We start from the raw sequence: 17,733 nt of genomic DNA on the forward strand, positions 1-17,733 counted from the left end.
ATATTGCCTCACTCATTGTCTCACATTTTGCCTCACTCATTGTCTCACATTTTGCCTCACTCATTGTCTCACATATTGCCTCACTCATTGTCTCACATATTGCCTCACTCATTGTCTCACATATTATTGCTATCATTTGCAACATTCACTTCTCCACTCAACAATAACACAGCTACACAGTTGAATACATATTCCTCAAATCCAGAAAGCAATATGAGCTAATGCAAGTGCGTACATAAAGCGTGATGGATCTTCTTGGGGTCCATTAAACGGTTGACCATTTCCACATGTCTGTATTTACACGAACTGTTTATTTTCATGCATGTATATATATAGGTAACTGCATAAGCAGTACTAATTCCACATGCATATATTGTGAATGAATCTTCAATCTACCCACCAGTCAAGAAACATATGCGACGACCAAGCACGTGAATGGAATGCATGTCAAAAGCTTTGTTTTACGTCAGTGCGGATTGGTCCCTGTGGCGTGTGACAGGTCAGCTTTCCATTCCATCATTTAGACACGAAAAGCTCTTATGATCATACCCACCCTCGTGTACCTTCTGGTCACATTAAGCATGAAAGTGTTGATGTTTGACTGGCGACAGAAAGACTATCTTGAGAAGTAACGAATTCCTCTGAACTTCAACATGAAACCCTGGCATGAAAAGAAAGCTGAAGCAAAATAAAGAGATTTTGAACTTAACTTCTTCCCCCCTAAAAGCTGAAAGGTTCAATCTCGAGAATAATAAATTTAATACTGATGATTTATGAGCTCATTTAGTTTTCATAGTTTCAGAGTTCATGATACAAATAGAAAGCTGAGTTAACACGATACTCGGACATGAACTCTGAACGATATTATCGATTTATACTTCGTATAATAGTAGCGTACTACGCTTGTTAATGGTATACTACAAATATCACCTTATTATAAAAAAATACATATAATTGAATCATGTACACACCGATGTTTCTAGAACTACCAACCACAACGTCTGATACGAGAACACACACAGCCAGGTAGCACTTAGTCCTTGAGGGCAAACTCAACCCGATACCACCATGTTCAGTCAAGAATATAAACCTTTTTACCCCTCTTGGGTTCACTGACTTTATTATAATATTTGTATGTCAAACTGGATTATACCACAGTAACTCAAATCCGGGGATGCCGGAGAAGACTAAGTTGTCCATGCAAGTCATGTTATGTCTCAGGAGTCGAGTGAAGAGAATTAGTTGGTCAGGTTTCTGTTACATAGCTGATGGTGTGTCAGCAAGACCCGTGTGCCATCTACACTCCAGCATTACAGACCGGCGTGACATAGCTGGACTTTTGTTGGCTGCGGCGTTAATTAACATTCACTCACTCATACCTAATATAAATATATAGATTATCCTAAATGAATAAATTCTAAAAAAATTCTGTATCTGATAGTATAATAGATTTCACTGTGCAAATTCTTCACCTGGAGAGAATGATATGTTTGACGACAGTTGTTGGTTTTGTATCACCGGTGCTTGAACAGTATTTCATGTGTACGTTTGATGTAGAGGAAAGACAAAAGTGACGCTGGTCGTAGATATTTACTTATGAATCATGTTATGGTACCGATAGATCATTATCAGGGTAAATATGGGATTCAACCCACTGCCCCAGCACGACCAAGAGACGCAGTGGGTTGGTTATAAGTCGTAGAGCGGACGATGCACGTCGTCGTTGCACGATGACACACATTGAGGCACGTCACGTATTGTACGACCTGATCCCGATCGGTCACCCCACACACGCAGTGGGTACAGAGGCACACGTGTGTATTAACCTACTGGATGTAGTAGCCTCCGTTAAGCCATTGCTAGATCAGTGTTACATTTTCTACAAATGAAAAAAGTCTTTAAAAACAGATTGCATATTTAATTGCTTTAATCTCTGACATGAACTCTTCGTTACCGAGCTGGGGCGAAGCGGCGTGTCTAGCAATCTAAAACATATACAGAAAATATACATTCAGCAGATAAATGAATGAACAAGTAATTTAAATAGTTTAATTTGCACGTACTCGTCGTAAAAAGACATTGCTTTCAAGCACACCGACATAGCCATTAGGAGTTGTAGAACAAAGGTAATAGAACATTCCTTCCTTCATCATGGCGACTGGACTTCAGTAAAACATTGACAACCTTACTTTACATATTAAACAGGTTTAGCTGTTTTTAGAGAGGACGGTATGGTTTTACGTCGCTTTGATAGGTATTTCAATTATATGAGGGCCTTTCGTAAAGATGCAGGTCTTAGACGTTTAGCGCTTTGGTGCGGTTCTGACAAACTACAATATAATCAGGTAGAATATGGGATTCCAAACCAAGATCATAGGTCTGACTTCAGGACACTGCACAATTGTGGCACACTAGTTTTCAAGGCCATCTCCCCCACCAATGGTGTTCAGGGTAGGATCGAAGGAAAGACCCTTTGCACAAAATTAGATAATAATTGTTGATGCGTGATGGACGATGGGAAGGGCGACAAAAACGTATTAACAAGAAGTTTCGTTTCATTAGATTTGCATTATATGTGTATTTATGAAGTTGCTTGCGAGGTCTTATAGCTTACATCAGTCTTTCAAATGAGCAAATTTGTTTCGAAAATATTTACGGATGATTGTTTTTGATTTGGTATATTTTCAAAAGCTATTCAAAGTTCCTGCATCATGTCACTATTGACTCTACACGTAACGGTAAACGTCCAGTGTGTTAAATAGTGCATCATTGACGAACAGAAATGTTTCATCTACTTGAGCGGTCTTACAATTGTTCCAAGGCTAGTGGGTAGTGACCCAGGCCTTCGTCATTACGGCTATTTCCGGTTGGACAGATCACGCTGATGTTATCATTGAAAATATAAGTACGTGTGAGGTATGGGGGAATATATAGATGGATACTTATATTGCCTGTGTGCCATCGTCAACGCTCATGCACGTATTAAGTCGGTATCTAGCATTCACGTTGAGGTGAACAGGTGAACTTACCTGGGTCATTTGGCGTGAAACCGATCACACCGCTGATGGAACAGGTGTAGTCACAGCTACCGAGTGTTAACGGGGCACCTCCTTCATAACACTTGCCACCATATGCACATTCTGAAAGTACGGAGCCGCATGTTAGGTTTGTGCAACGGAGTCCCTCTTTCTTGAACCAAAATAACTAAATTGAAGATAACCAACAGATTATAAAAGGTTTCAGACAGACACATGTGTTTCACTATAGTGGTAAACGTGCACTATGTGTCTGACAGCACCATACCCGTGCACATGAGTTTCACTACAGTGGTAAACGTGCACTATGTGTCTGTCATCACCGTATGCGTGCACATTGGTTTCGCTATAGTGGTAAACGTGCACTATGTGTCTGTCATCACCGTATGCGTGCACATTGGTTTCGCTATAGTGGTAAACGTGCACTATGTGTCTGTCAGCACAATACCCGGGCAATGGGTTTCACTACAGTGGTAAACGTGCACTATGTGTCTGTCAGCACCATACCCGGGCAGTGGGTTTCACTACAGTGGTAAACGTGCACTATGTGTCTGTCAGCACCATGCCCGTGCACATAGGTTTCACTACAGTGGTAAACGTGCACTATGTGTCTGTCAGCACCATACCCGTGCACATGAGTTTCACTACAGTGGTAAACGTACACTATGTGTCTGTCAGCACAATACCCGGACAGTGTGTTTCACTATAGTGGTAAACGTGCACTATGTGTCTGTCAGCACCATACCCGGGCAATGGGTTTCACTACAGTGGTAAACGTGCACTATGTGTCTGTCATCACCGTACCCGTGCACATGGGTTTCACTACAGTGGTAAACGTGCACTATGTGTCTGTCAGCACCATACCCGGGCAATGGGTTTCACTACAGTGGTAAACGTGCACTATGTGTCTGTCAGCACCATACCCGTGCACATGGGTTTCACTACAGTGGTAAACGTGCACTATGTGTCTGTCATCACCATACCTTGGCAATGGGTTTCACTTTAGTGGTAAACGTGCACTATGTGTCTGTCAGCACCATACCCAGGCAGTGTGTTTCACTACAGTGGTAAACGTGCACTATGTGTCTGTCAGCACCATACCCGTGCACATGGGTTTCACTACAGTGGTAAACGTGCACTATGTGTCTGTCAGCACCATGCCCGTGCACACCCGTGGTAAACGCGCACGACATGCACCACAGTAGGTTATGTTGACATGCCATGACATAACTGAAAAATATAAATCCGAAAGGAAAATAGAGTTACATACGGATTGTATCAGCTCGGAGCCCGTAGACGTTATTAACGACTGTACACGTCATCTGTGTACATGCATTCAGGTCGACACTGTCGCCAAGGGCAACACACCCGACTCCGCCAACACCAGGACACGCTGAAACAGGGTATGAAGAATGAATACTAAGTCCACACATTTGTCAACGTATTATCGGGTAATCTTATTAATATGTTTATTAAAAAGAAGGTTTGACTTCAAAAGAGATTTCCCTGACAGTGAAGATTAATTCCAGTGTGTAGGTATTTCATTATTTTGCTTTACCGACTCATCATGTTGTACTCACAGCCACTGTCGAGGCAGTTGACATCGCCGCTTGCACCACCTTCATCACCTCCACTGGGAGAATCCCCGTCGTCAGCTGTTCCCATGCCCATATCTGTCAACATGGAAATAGGAGGATGTGATCGTCATGAAGCACTTGTTGATGGGTAGACATACAATCGTGTGAAGTAAAACCCTGAACACTTGCAAGAGGAAAGATCAGATTAGTGAGGAGTATATGACCTGAGAGACAGTATATACCTGCTCAGTGGAGAGTATATGGATATGAGAGACAGTATATACCAGCTCAGTCGAGAGTATATGGACATGAGAGACAGAATATACCAGCTCAGTCGAGAGTATATGACATGAGAGACATAATATACCAGCTCAGTTGAGAGTATATGGACATGAGAGACAGAATATACCAGCTCAGTGGAGAGTATATGACATGAGAGACATAATATACCAGCTCAGTTGAGAGTATACGGACATGAGAGACAGAATATACCAGCTCAGTGGAGAGTATATGACATGAGAGACATAATATACCATCTCAGTGGAGAGTATATGGACATGAGAGACAGAATATACCAGCTCAGTGGAGAGTATATGACATCAGAGACAGAATATACCAGCTCAGTGGAGAGTATATGGACATCAGAGACAGAATATACCAGCTCAGTGGAGAGTATGTGGACATCAGAGACAGAATATACCAGCTCAATGGAGAGTATATGGACATGAGAGACAGAATATACCTGCTCAGTGGAGAGTATATGACATGAGAGACAGAATATACCAGCTCAGAAGAGAGTATATGGACATCAGAGACAGAATATACCAGCTCAGTGGAGAGTATACGGACATCAGAGACAGAATATACCAGCTCAGTGGAGAGTATATGACATGAGAGACAGAATATACCAGCTCAGTGGAGAGTATATGGACATGAGAGACAGAATATACCAGCTCAGTGGAGAGTATATGGACATGAGAGACAGAATATACCAGCTCAGTGGAGAGTATATGGACATCAGAGACAGAATATACCAGCTCAGTGGAGAGTATATGACATGAGAGACAGAATATACCAGCTCAGTGGAGAGTATATGACATCAGAGACAGAATATACCTGCTCAGTGGAGAGTATATGGACATCAGAGACAGAATATACCAGCTCAGTGGAGAGTATACGGACATGAGAGACAGGGCGACAGAATATTCAATGTGGATTGTTACCTCTCTTGACGACATGAGAGACACAATATGCGAGACATACGGCGATAACGCAGCCCGCCAGTAGTACTCGAGCCATGTTGAATGTCTGCAATAAATGAACAGTTATTTAAACATTCACACAGACATCCATGAACTCATTTATGTAATTTGTTTTCGCGCATTGTTTACCCTGATTATTCCTCTGATTTGACTGATGCGTTTTTGCTAGATATTATGACCGTTAACTACACAAGCAGTTCAACATTTGATTGTAAGAAAAAGGAACAAAATACACAAACAAACAAACTAAAATACTTACTGAAACGATTCTTGACGCGAAAGTGACCACAGCACGGACGGGTCACAATATATATCAGGAATAGGTAACAGGTGACGGGAATATTAAATATGAAACTGAATAGCAGTAATTTATCACCCATCAGACTTTGTGTTAGACATACACACACAGGGACATACTGGAGACACACAGGGGGCATACTGGAGACACACATGGGACATAATAGAGACATACGGGGGACATACTGGAGACATACAGGGGACATACTGGAGACACACAGGGGACATACTGGAGACACACAGGGGATAACTGGGGACATACGGGGGACATACTGGAGACATACAGGGGGCATCTTGGAGACACACATGTGACACACTAGAGACCCACAGGGGACATACTGGAGACACACAGGGGGCATACTGGAGACATACAGGGGACATACTGGGGACATACAGGGGACATACTGGAGATATACAGGGGACACACTGGAGACACACAGGGGACATACTGGAGACATACAGGTGGCATACTGGAGACACTCATAGGACATACTGGAGACGCACAGGGGACATACTGGAGACACACAGGGGACATACTGGAGACATACGGGGGACATACTGGAGACACACAGCGGATAACTAGAGACATACGGGGGAGATACTGGAGACACACAGGGGGCATACTGGAGACACACAGGGGACATACTGGAGACACACGGGGACATACTGGAGACACACATGGGACATAACAGAGACATACGGGGGACATACAGGAGACATACAGGGGACATACTGGAGACATACAGGGGAAAACTGGGGACATACGTGGGACATACGAGAGGCACACGGGGGACATACTGGAGACACACAGGGGACATACTGGAAACATACAGGGGACATACTGGAGACACATGAGGACATACTGGAGACACACAGGGGACATACTGGAGGCATACGGGGGACATACTGGAGACATACAGGGGACATACTGGAGACACACGGGGGAGATACTGGAGACATACAGAGGACATACTGGAGGCACACAAGGGGCATACCTGAGGTACGTGGGGACATACTGGAGACATACAGGACACATAGTAGAGACACACATGAGACATACTGGAGATAATCAGGGGACATACTGGAGTCGCACGTGGGACATACTGAAGACATTCTGGGGATATACTAGAAACACACAGGGCACATGCTGAAGACACACATGGGACATACTGGAGACACACAGGGGACATACTGGAGACACACATGGGACATACTGGAGACACACAGGGGACATACTGGAGGCGCACATGGGACATACTGGAGACGCACAGGGGACATACTGGAGACATACGGGGACATACTGGAGACATACGGGGGAAATACTGGAGATATACGGGGGACATACTGGAGACGCACAGGGGGCATACTGGAGACATACGGGGGACATACTGGAGACACGGGGGACATACTGGAGACATACTGGAGATATACGGGGGACATACTGGAGACACACAGGGGACATACTGGAGACACACGGGGACATACTGGAGACACACATGGGACATAACAGAGACATACGGGGGACATACAGGAGACATACAGGGGACATACTGGAGACATACAGGGGAAAACTGGGGACATACGTGGGACATACGAGAGGCACACGGGGGACATACTGGAGACACACAGGGGACATACTGGAAACATACAGGGGACATACTGGAGACACATGAGGACATACTGGAGACACACAGGGGACATACTGGAGGCATACGGGGGACATACTGGAGACATACAGGGGACATACTGGAGACACACGGGGGAGATACTGGAGACATACAGGGGACATACTGGAGGCACACAAGGGGCATACCTGAGGTACGTGGGGACATACTGGAGACATACAGGACACATAGTAGAGACACACATGAGACATACTGGAGATAATCAGGGGACATACTGGAGTCGCACGTGGGACATACTGAAGACATTCTGGGGATATACTAGAAACACACAGGGCACATGCTGAAGACACACATGGGACATACTGGAGACACACAGGGGACATACTGGAGACACACATGGGACATACTGGAGACACACAGGGGACATACTGGAGGCGCACATGGGACATACTGGAGACGCACAGGGGACATACTGGAGACATACGGGGACATACTGGAGACATACGGGGGAAATACTGGAGATATACGGGGGACATACTGGAGACGCACAGGGGGCATACTGGAGACATACGGGGGACATACTGGAGACACGGGGGACATACTGGAGACATACTGGAGATATACGGGGGACATACTGGAGACACACATGGGACATACTGGAGTCATACGGGGGACATACTGGAAACGCACAGGGGGCATACTGGAGACATACGGGGGGCATACTGGAGACACACATGGGACATACTGGAGACGCACATGGGACATACTGGATACATACAGGGGACATACTGGAGACATACGGGTGAAATACTGGAGATATTAAAGAGACATACTGGAGACATACGGCGGATATACTGGAGATACACTGGGGGCATACTGGGGACAATCGGAGAACATTCAGGGGATATATTCAGGGAACATACTAGAGACACAAGGGGGACATACTTGAGAGTTTGAGGGGACATGCTGGAGACATTCTGGGGACATTCAGGGGACACACAGGGGACATACTGGAGACACACGTGGACATACTTGAGAGATTGAGGGTACATACTGGATGACTTACTGTGTCTCTGTAGCAGTCCTTATCAAATGAAGTGAAATTATTTGTTTCCATCAACATTATGCATTTTCAGAGACCAAGCGTTATTCTGGTATTCTGTCTGCCTTGATCAGTTCACTGCCTTGCACGATATATTGATTATTTCAATGTGACACATTTCATTGTTTAAAGTTTTACTTGATCCATCGATACCATGTTCATACATATCCTGTTTTGGTAATTAAAAGTAGTCAAGGGAATACCTGACATGTCTTGCGTGGATGTGGTAGAACCAACCACCTTCAGTCCAAAATCACATAACAGACTACTGGAGACACGTCTCAGTAAGCGTGTTTAGTTTAACAAATATATTTCTTGTGACGTCATCCTAGTGTTTTATGTGTGTATGTTGTCCAGATAATATAAATCACCCCTACACACGACTGTGTTGGTCCATTCCAAAAGACTGCAGTGTGCCTGCGTGCGCGCGCGCGTTTGTGTTTGTATGTGTGTGTGGAGTGGGGTAATATACGTTCAACGTCTCCGGTTGACTGTCATAGTTACCAGGAACACGAGGGGAAACTCCCGTGACTAGGCCACACTTCTGTTCTATTTAAGGGTTAGTTTGTGAGTATGGCTTCAAGACGCTTTTAGCAATATGCAAGCAAATTCACGTCGGAGGACACCAGAAATGGGCTTCACACATTTAACCCATATGGAGAATGGAACCCGGGACTTCGGCGTGACGAGCGAACACAATAAGCACTCGGATACCCTACCGTCCCGTCATATGTGAACTATAGTACCTATGAGGACATAGTTAACCCAAAGTCTGGGTCAGGACCAATCATTACAAGTGTGAAGGCGGAGATGACATAGATTAGAACTGCTTTTATGCAATAATGAAAGTAGGAAGGACTCCTTGAGCTCTGTCTTCATACTTGAGATCATTGCTCCTGAAAGATAAGTTCTGTTAATAACAATATTTAAGTTCTGAAGATACCAACAGTTAGTAAACATAAGCTCTGTAGATACCAACGGCAAGTATACATAAGTTCTGTAGATACCAACAGCAGGTATACATAAGTTCTTTGAATAACGGTATATAAACATTAGTTCTGTAGATACCAATAGTAAGTAAACATATGTTCTGTAGATACCAACATCAAGTATACATACGTTCTTTGAATAACAGTATATAAACATAAGTTCTGTAGATACCAACAGCAAGTATACATAAGTTCTTTGAATAACGGTATATAAACATTAGTTCTGTAGATACCAATAGTTAGTAAACATATGTTCTGTAGATACCAGCATCAAGTATACATACGTTCTTTGAATAACAGTATATCAACATAAGCTCTGTAGATACCAGCATCAAGTATACATAAGTTCTTTGAATAACAGTATATAAACATAAGCTCTGTAGATACCAACAGCAAGTATACATAAGTTCTGTAGATACCAACAGCAAGTATACATACGTTCTTTGAATAACAGTATATAAACATAAGTTCTGTAGATACCAGCATCAAGTATACATAAGTTCTTTAAATAACAGTATATAAACATAAGCTCTGTAGATATCAACAGCAAGTATACATAAGTTCTGTAAATACCAACAGCAAGTATACATAAGTTCTTTGAATAACAGTATATAAACATAAGTTCTGTAGATACCAACAGCAAGTATACATAAGTTCTGTAGATACCAACAGCAAGTATACATAAGCTCTGTAGATACCAGCATCATGCATACATAAGTTCTTTGAATAACAGTATATAAACATAAGTTCTGTAGATACCAACAGTAAGTATACCTAAGTTCTTTAACTAACAACAGCAAGTATACATACAAGTTCTGTAACATTTCGGTTGATAAGAACACATTAGAAGCATTTTGACATGTCTTCCGGTCTTATTATAGTTCATTTAAAAAGAATTCTGAAAGGTTCTATGCGTTGAACAAAACGGATATTCAAAGTTGTAACGTTTTAAATACACAATAACATATCAATAGCTACATAGACACAATAATTAATTCCGGTCCCTTGAACCTGACTGCAGTAATAACTGTATATATCATAAACTTGGGGATCGTGTGAGATGATTGTTATGAAAAGCCACACTAATGACATTGGTATATTATCTCTGATGTAAATTCTACGCCATGAAAATAATTCAAATCTACACGATTGTAATAGTTTCATATATTTCGTTTGATGGTGTCATTAAGGTAAGTAAATACTAGTAAACACTATTCTCATGCAATGAACCGTCTAATCGACTACAGGTGTGGCGACATTTACCTGGGATATGGATCTTAATTGTTAGGCACATCTTTGTCGCACGAACTGTCGATACTGTGTCTGTGGTGAGAAGGTCAGAGTAGCAATCATGTTGTGTGCGTCTGTCACTGGTACAATACAGAACAAGAGAACGTGAAGTCCATGTGTCAATCAAACGTGCCGCGTGATGGCTAATAAACTGGATGTCCAATACTAGTATATGACCAGGTCACGGCCCAAGTGACAACTAATGTAACAGAATTACGGCTTTCTGGTTGATTAAAATGCACTTTTGAATACTCCTTCGAGTCTATTGGGCCGTACTGAGGTGACTGAACATTGCCCTCTGTACTGAGATGACTGAACATTGCCCTCTGTACTGAGATGACTGAACATTGCCCTCTGTACTGAGATGACTGAACATTGCCCTCTGTACTGAGGTGACTGAACATTGCCCTCTGTACTGAGGTGACTGAACATCGCCCACTGTACTGAGATGACTGCACATCGCCTACTGTACTGCGGTGACTGAACATTGCCCTCCGTACTGAGGTGACTGAACATCGCCCTCTGTACTGAGGTGACTGAACATTGCCCACTGTACTGAGGTGACTGAACATTGCCCACTGTACTGAGGTGACTGAACATTGCCCACTCTACTGAGGTGATTGAACATCGCCCACTGTTCTGAGGTGACTGCACATCGCTCTCGGTACTGAGGTGACTGGCCATCGCCCTCTGTACTGAGGTGACTGAACATTGCCCACTGTACTGAGGTGACTGCACATTGCCCTCTGTACTGAGATGACTGAACATTGCCCTCTGTACTGAGGTGACTGAACATGGCCCACTGTACTGAGGTGACTGAACATCGCCCACTGTACTGAGTTGACTGAACATTGCCAACTGTACTGAGGTGACTGATTATCGCTCTCGGTACTCAGGTGACTGAACACTGCCCACTGTACTGAGGTGACTGAACATCACCCACTGTACTGAGGTGACTGAACATCGCTCTCTGTACTGAGTTGACTGATCATTGCCCACTGTACTGAGGTGACTGAACATTGCCCACTGTACTGAGGTGACTGAACATCGCCCACTGTACTGCGGTGACTGAACATCGCCCACTGTACTGAGGTGACTGAACATCGCCCACTGTACTGAGGTGACTGAACATTACCCTCTGTACTGAGATGACTGCACATTGCCCACTGTACTGAGGTGACTGAACATCGCCCGCTGTACTGAGGTGACTGAACATTACCCTCTGTACTAAGGTGACTGATCATTGCCCTCTGTAATGAGGTGACTGAACATCGCCCACTGTACTGAGGTGACTGAACATCGCCCGCTGTACTGAGGTGACTGAACATTGCCCTCTGTACTAAGGTGACTGAACATTGCCCACTGTACTGAGGTGACTGAAGATCGCATTTTATTACGACTGTTTACGTGTTACACGCTACAATGGAGCAGTATCACGCGTTGCCGTGTTTAGATGCTCGTGCATGATGAGCTGCTCACACCATTAGCCAACGTGCACGTGCAGCTGTCGTCTGTGCCACCGATCGCATGAGTGGCGGAGGCGCCGTTTGCTGTGCACGACTGAAACCCATCCGATGCAATGTGATTGCAAACTTCAGCTGAAACACAGGTCAAGTAGGTTACAGGAGAGATGCATTTCACTGAACGTCGTGTATTCTTTAGTTTTGCCCCTCAAAACACCACAAGACGACATTTCCGCTACAGTGATTTAACATATCATTCCAAAAATCTGTTATTCTCCATATTGTACGATAAACAACCCCAGCACGTCGTTTATTTCTTAAATATGTCTTCATGTCACGAACGAAATGAAATGTGAACAGTTAGAATATCCTATACTGGAAATCTAGAACGTAAGAGCTTAAGTCTCAATGAGCAATGGTTGGTGCTGTGATTCACTGTGATGGGACGTGTGCGTGCGTTCTTGAACTGAGATATATGCAAGGAGTTTCTTCACTTAATATCATTGATCTAACGACAGATCGTGTGCGGATAACATGCACGCTCATATTAATTTTCCTTCCCTCTTGTCCTTAGACGATCGAAACACGCCTGACAGCTTGCCAAGATGTAAACATCGACTGTGAGATGTCGTCCACACACTGGCACACCTACACTTCCCCACTTTCTCATTGGACAATTCGATTAACGGTTTCTGCATTGTCAGAAACATCGAGACGTGTGATTGGCTTGTGCGTACCACCACGCTTCTTGCAGACCTCCTCTTTATTGACAGTGTGTTTCATTGGCTGGTACTGAAGTTACCAACATTGTTAACAAATATGTCTGGGTGTTTTACAAATGTGATATAGTGAACATACACACTTGTACAGAATATGTATTACGTCCTATTAACTGACTTGTAATTTGTAATTTGTAATTAACTGAGTGAGTGAGTGAGTGAGTGAGTATGGTTTTCCAGCAATATCACGGCGGGGGACACCAGAAATGGGCTTCACACATTGTACCCATGTCGGGAATCGAACCCGGGTCTTCGGCGTGACGAGCGAACGCTTAAACCACTAGGCTACCCGACCGCCCCTGTAATTAACTGACTTGGAACTGGTCGTATCTATGTGTAGAAACCCCAACAGATATCATTTATGAGTTATTCCTCTTATCGAACAAGTTCCCTAAAATGTTTGATGTCATCAGTCATTGGTTTGCCTCAATTCCGAGTTCCATCCAAGTTGAGGTATGACGTCCCTGTTCATATGTCCGGCCGTTTTAAAGTTTTAAAACGCAGCGCTATTGCCTTTCAAAACAGGTTATGTGCTTTGTGAAAATATTTTCAAAACCATGTTGTCTTATGGCAGCGACCAGCTGGTGACTTTGTTCATTGACAGTTCCCATCAACAAAACATACCCAAAATCCATATCCATATAAAATAAAAAATATGCTGGCCTTACATGTCGGACAAAAAGGCGGTTCATATTTCAAAAAAATATTCAAAGCACTATGCCATCCTAATAAAGCTTCATGATTTACAAATGGATGCCCACCTGTTTTTTATCACCATGAGTGGCCCACATTTTAGAAAATGGTTATTATTAAGGCAAGTTCATAGAAGATTCGCTATCTATAAATGTTGGCCCACGTGGGTTTTTTCGATCACTATATATAACATGGAAAAAGTGGGCACACAATTTAGTAAATGATCATCCATACACAACCATCCTAAGAGGACGTGTATATCAACATACTACAACTACTGACTTTCTAAAAATCGGGGCCCTTCCGACAGCCATCTCTATTCAGATAAATAAAGCGAACTCAATACAGGAACACAATAACACAGGGAAGTATCACCGCTTTCAGAACCATGGGATTAATGCACGTGCATGTTCTACTGCATGCCACTGCAGTAAGTATGTACTTGGCTCGATAGTTAAAGTTGATATCACAATTATCTATCTAATTTTATATATTTGATAAGTAAAATTAAACTATCGTGTTTTTAAAGCGACATGTCTCAGAAAAGAGTTATGTTCTTTAATTGAGATCGACGGATATTCTTAATTTCATGGTAACATGGGTGGTAATACCCTTAATTAGAATCCATTTATTCTACGTTTCAAGGAAAGTAGACTATATGGATACTGTATGTATTTATAGTGGCGGTTTTGTCAAATCCTATTCCGTTTTAAGATAATTTTATTGACAACAGTGATATTTTTTCACAAATGTGAGAACTTCAAGGAGTTACGCGACCCCATTATTCCTTGTTAAACAGGTACAAGGCGAATCATTGTACGCACAGTGATCACATAAATTAAACCTTTTGTAAAACGCACTAGCCATTACAAAGACACGTTCAAATATCTACTCCGTGTAACTCCAATATATCAACTTCATTCTCAAACAGTATCCAAGGCTTGTCGAACGAGACGGTTAGAGGGGTCGGGTCTTCTCACTGAGCATGTAGTCAGTTGCCATGATGGCGTACATGTAGGCGCTTGCTCATGCGCCAGTCCTCAGATTTGCCTAGTCCACATACGATTATTTACAAGCAATTGTAGTACAACATTTCTGGCTGTGGGTTTACTCTCTCCTGTTCACACGTTCTCAAACATCCAAATCGATGTGGCAGGATGGCACGACAGGATTACATCATGGCAGGTTAAACCCATGACAACACACGTTAGATTACTCAAGTTGGATTACATCATGGCAGGTTAAACCCATGACAACACAGGTTAGATTACTCAAGTTGGATTACATCATGGCAGGTTAAACCCATGACAGCACACGTTAGATTACTCAAGTTGGATTACATCATGGCAGGGTAAACCCATGACAACACACGTTAGATTACTCAAGTTGGATTACATCATGGCAGGTTAAACCCATGACAACACACGTTAGATTACTCAAGTTGGATTACATCATGGCAGGTTAAACCCATGACAACACACGTTAGATTACTCAAGTTGGATTACATCATGGCAGGTTAAACCCATGACAACACACGTTGGGTTACTCAAGTTGGATTACATCATGGCAGGTTAAACCCATGACAACACACGTTAGATTACTCAAGTTGGATTACATCATAGCAGGTTAAACCCATGACAACACACGTTAGATTACTCAAGTTGGATAACATCATGGCAGGTTAAACCCATGACAACACACGTTAGATTACTCAAGTTGGATTACATCATGGCAGGTTAAACCCATGACAACACACGTTGGGTTACTCAAGTTGGATTACATCATGGCAGGTTAAACCCATGACAACACACGTTAGATTACTCAAGTTGGATTACATCATGGCAGGTTAAACCCATGACAACACACGTTGGGTTACTCAAGTTGGATTACATCATGGCAGGTTAAACCCATGACAACACACGTTAGATTACTCAAGTTGGATTACATCATGGCAGGTTAAACCCATGACAACACACGTTAGATTACTCAAGTTGGATAACATCATGGCAGGTTAAACCCATGACAACACACGTTAGATTACTCAAGTTGGATAACATCATGGCAGGTTAAACCCATGACAACACACGTTGGGTTACTCAAGTTGGATTACATCATGGCAGGTTAAACCCATGACAACACACGTTAGATTACTCAAGTTGGATTACATCATGGCAGGTTAAACCCATGACAACACACGTTAGATTACTCAAGTTGGATTACATCATGGCAGGTTAAACCCATGACAACACACGTTAGATTACTCAAGTTGGATTACATCATGGCAGGTTAAACCCATGACAACACACGTTGGGTTACTCAAGTTGGATTACAGAAGGTGGATTACATCATGGCAGGTTAAACCCATGACAACACACGTTAGATAACTCAAGTTGGATTACACAAGTTGGATTACTCAAGTTAGATTACACAAGTTGGATTACATCATGGCAGGGTAAACCCATGACAACACAAGTTGGATTACTCAAGTTGGATTACATCATGGCAGGTTAAACCAATGACAACACACGTTGAGTTACTCAAGTTGGATTACATCATGGCAGGTTAAACCCATGACAACACACGTTAGATTACTCAAGTTGGATTACATCATGGCAGGTTAAACCCATGACAACACACGTTAGATTACTCAAGTTGGATTACACAAGTTGGATTACATCATGGTAGGTTAAACCCATGACAACACACGTTAGATTGCTCAAGTTGGATTACACAAGTTGGATTACATCATGGCAGGTTAAACCCATGACAACACACGTTAGATTACTCAAGTTAGATTAAACAAGATGGATTACATCATGGCAGGTTAAGCCAATGACAACACACGTAAGATTACACAAGTTGGATTACACAAGTTGGATTACTCAAGTTGGATTACATCATGGCAGGTTAAACCCATGACAACACACGTTAGATTGCTCAAGTTGGATTACACAAGTTGGATTACATCATGGCAGGTTAAACCCATGACAACACACGTTAGATTACTCAAGTTGGATTACACAAGTTGGATTACATCATGGCAGGTTAAAACCATGACAACACACGTTGGGTTACACAAATTGGATTACACAAGTTGGATTACATAATGGCAGGTTAAACCCATGACAACACACGTTGGGTTACTCAAGTTGGATTACATCATGGCAGGTTAAACCCATGACAACACACGTTAGATTACTCAAGTTGGATTACATCATGGCAGGTTAAACCCATGACAACACACGTTGGGTTACTCAAGTTGGATTACATCATGGCAGGTTAAACCCATGACAACACACGTTAGATTACTCAAGTTGGATTACATCATGGCAGGTTAAACCCATGACAACACACGTTAGATCACTCAAGTTGGATAACATCATGGCAGGTTAAACCCATGACAACACACGTTAGATTACTCAAGTTGGATAACATCATGGCAGGTTAAACCCATGACAACACACGTTGGGTTACTCAAGTTGGATTACATCATGGCAGGTTAAACCCATGACAACACACGTTAGATTACTCAAGTTGGATTACATCATGGCAGGTTAGACCCATGACAACACACGTTAGATTACTCAAGTTGGATTACATCATGGCAGGTTAAACCCATGA

General features: G+C 42.8%; 1 protein-coding gene across 2 annotated transcripts; it reads right to left on the bottom strand.

Moving 5' to 3' along the window:
• Positions 1–1,903: 1,903 nt before the first annotated feature.
• Positions 1,904–12,079, bottom strand: LOC124146176. Of its 2 annotated transcripts, none has more exons than XR_007222178.1 (6): positions 6,134–12,079; positions 5,836–5,920; positions 4,616–4,708; positions 4,306–4,428; positions 3,030–3,140; positions 1,904–1,985 (listed from the first exon to the last, which is right to left on the bottom strand). XR_007222178.1 is itself a non-coding variant. In XM_046516328.2 (6 exons), the coding sequence occupies exons 2-6, from the start codon at positions 5,909–5,911 to the stop codon at positions 1,978–1,980; spliced, it is 411 nt and encodes a 136-aa protein (XP_046372284.1). In that variant the 5' UTR covers positions 5,912–5,920; positions 6,134–6,199; the 3' UTR covers positions 1,904–1,977. The 2 variants fall into 2 exon arrangements, 1 of the variants encoding a protein (XP_046372284.1); XM_046516328.2 differs by having other exon boundaries at positions 6,134–6,199.
• Between the last annotated feature and the right edge of the window lie 5,654 nt (positions 12,080–17,733).

This window comes from Haliotis rufescens, unplaced genomic scaffold (genome assembly GCF_023055435.1).
Source record: "Haliotis rufescens isolate VD_foot unplaced genomic scaffold, xgHalRufe1.0.p SCAF_2, whole genome shotgun sequence".
In the NCBI taxonomy this organism is placed as follows: Eukaryota; Metazoa; Mollusca; class Gastropoda; order Lepetellida; family Haliotidae; genus Haliotis; species Haliotis rufescens.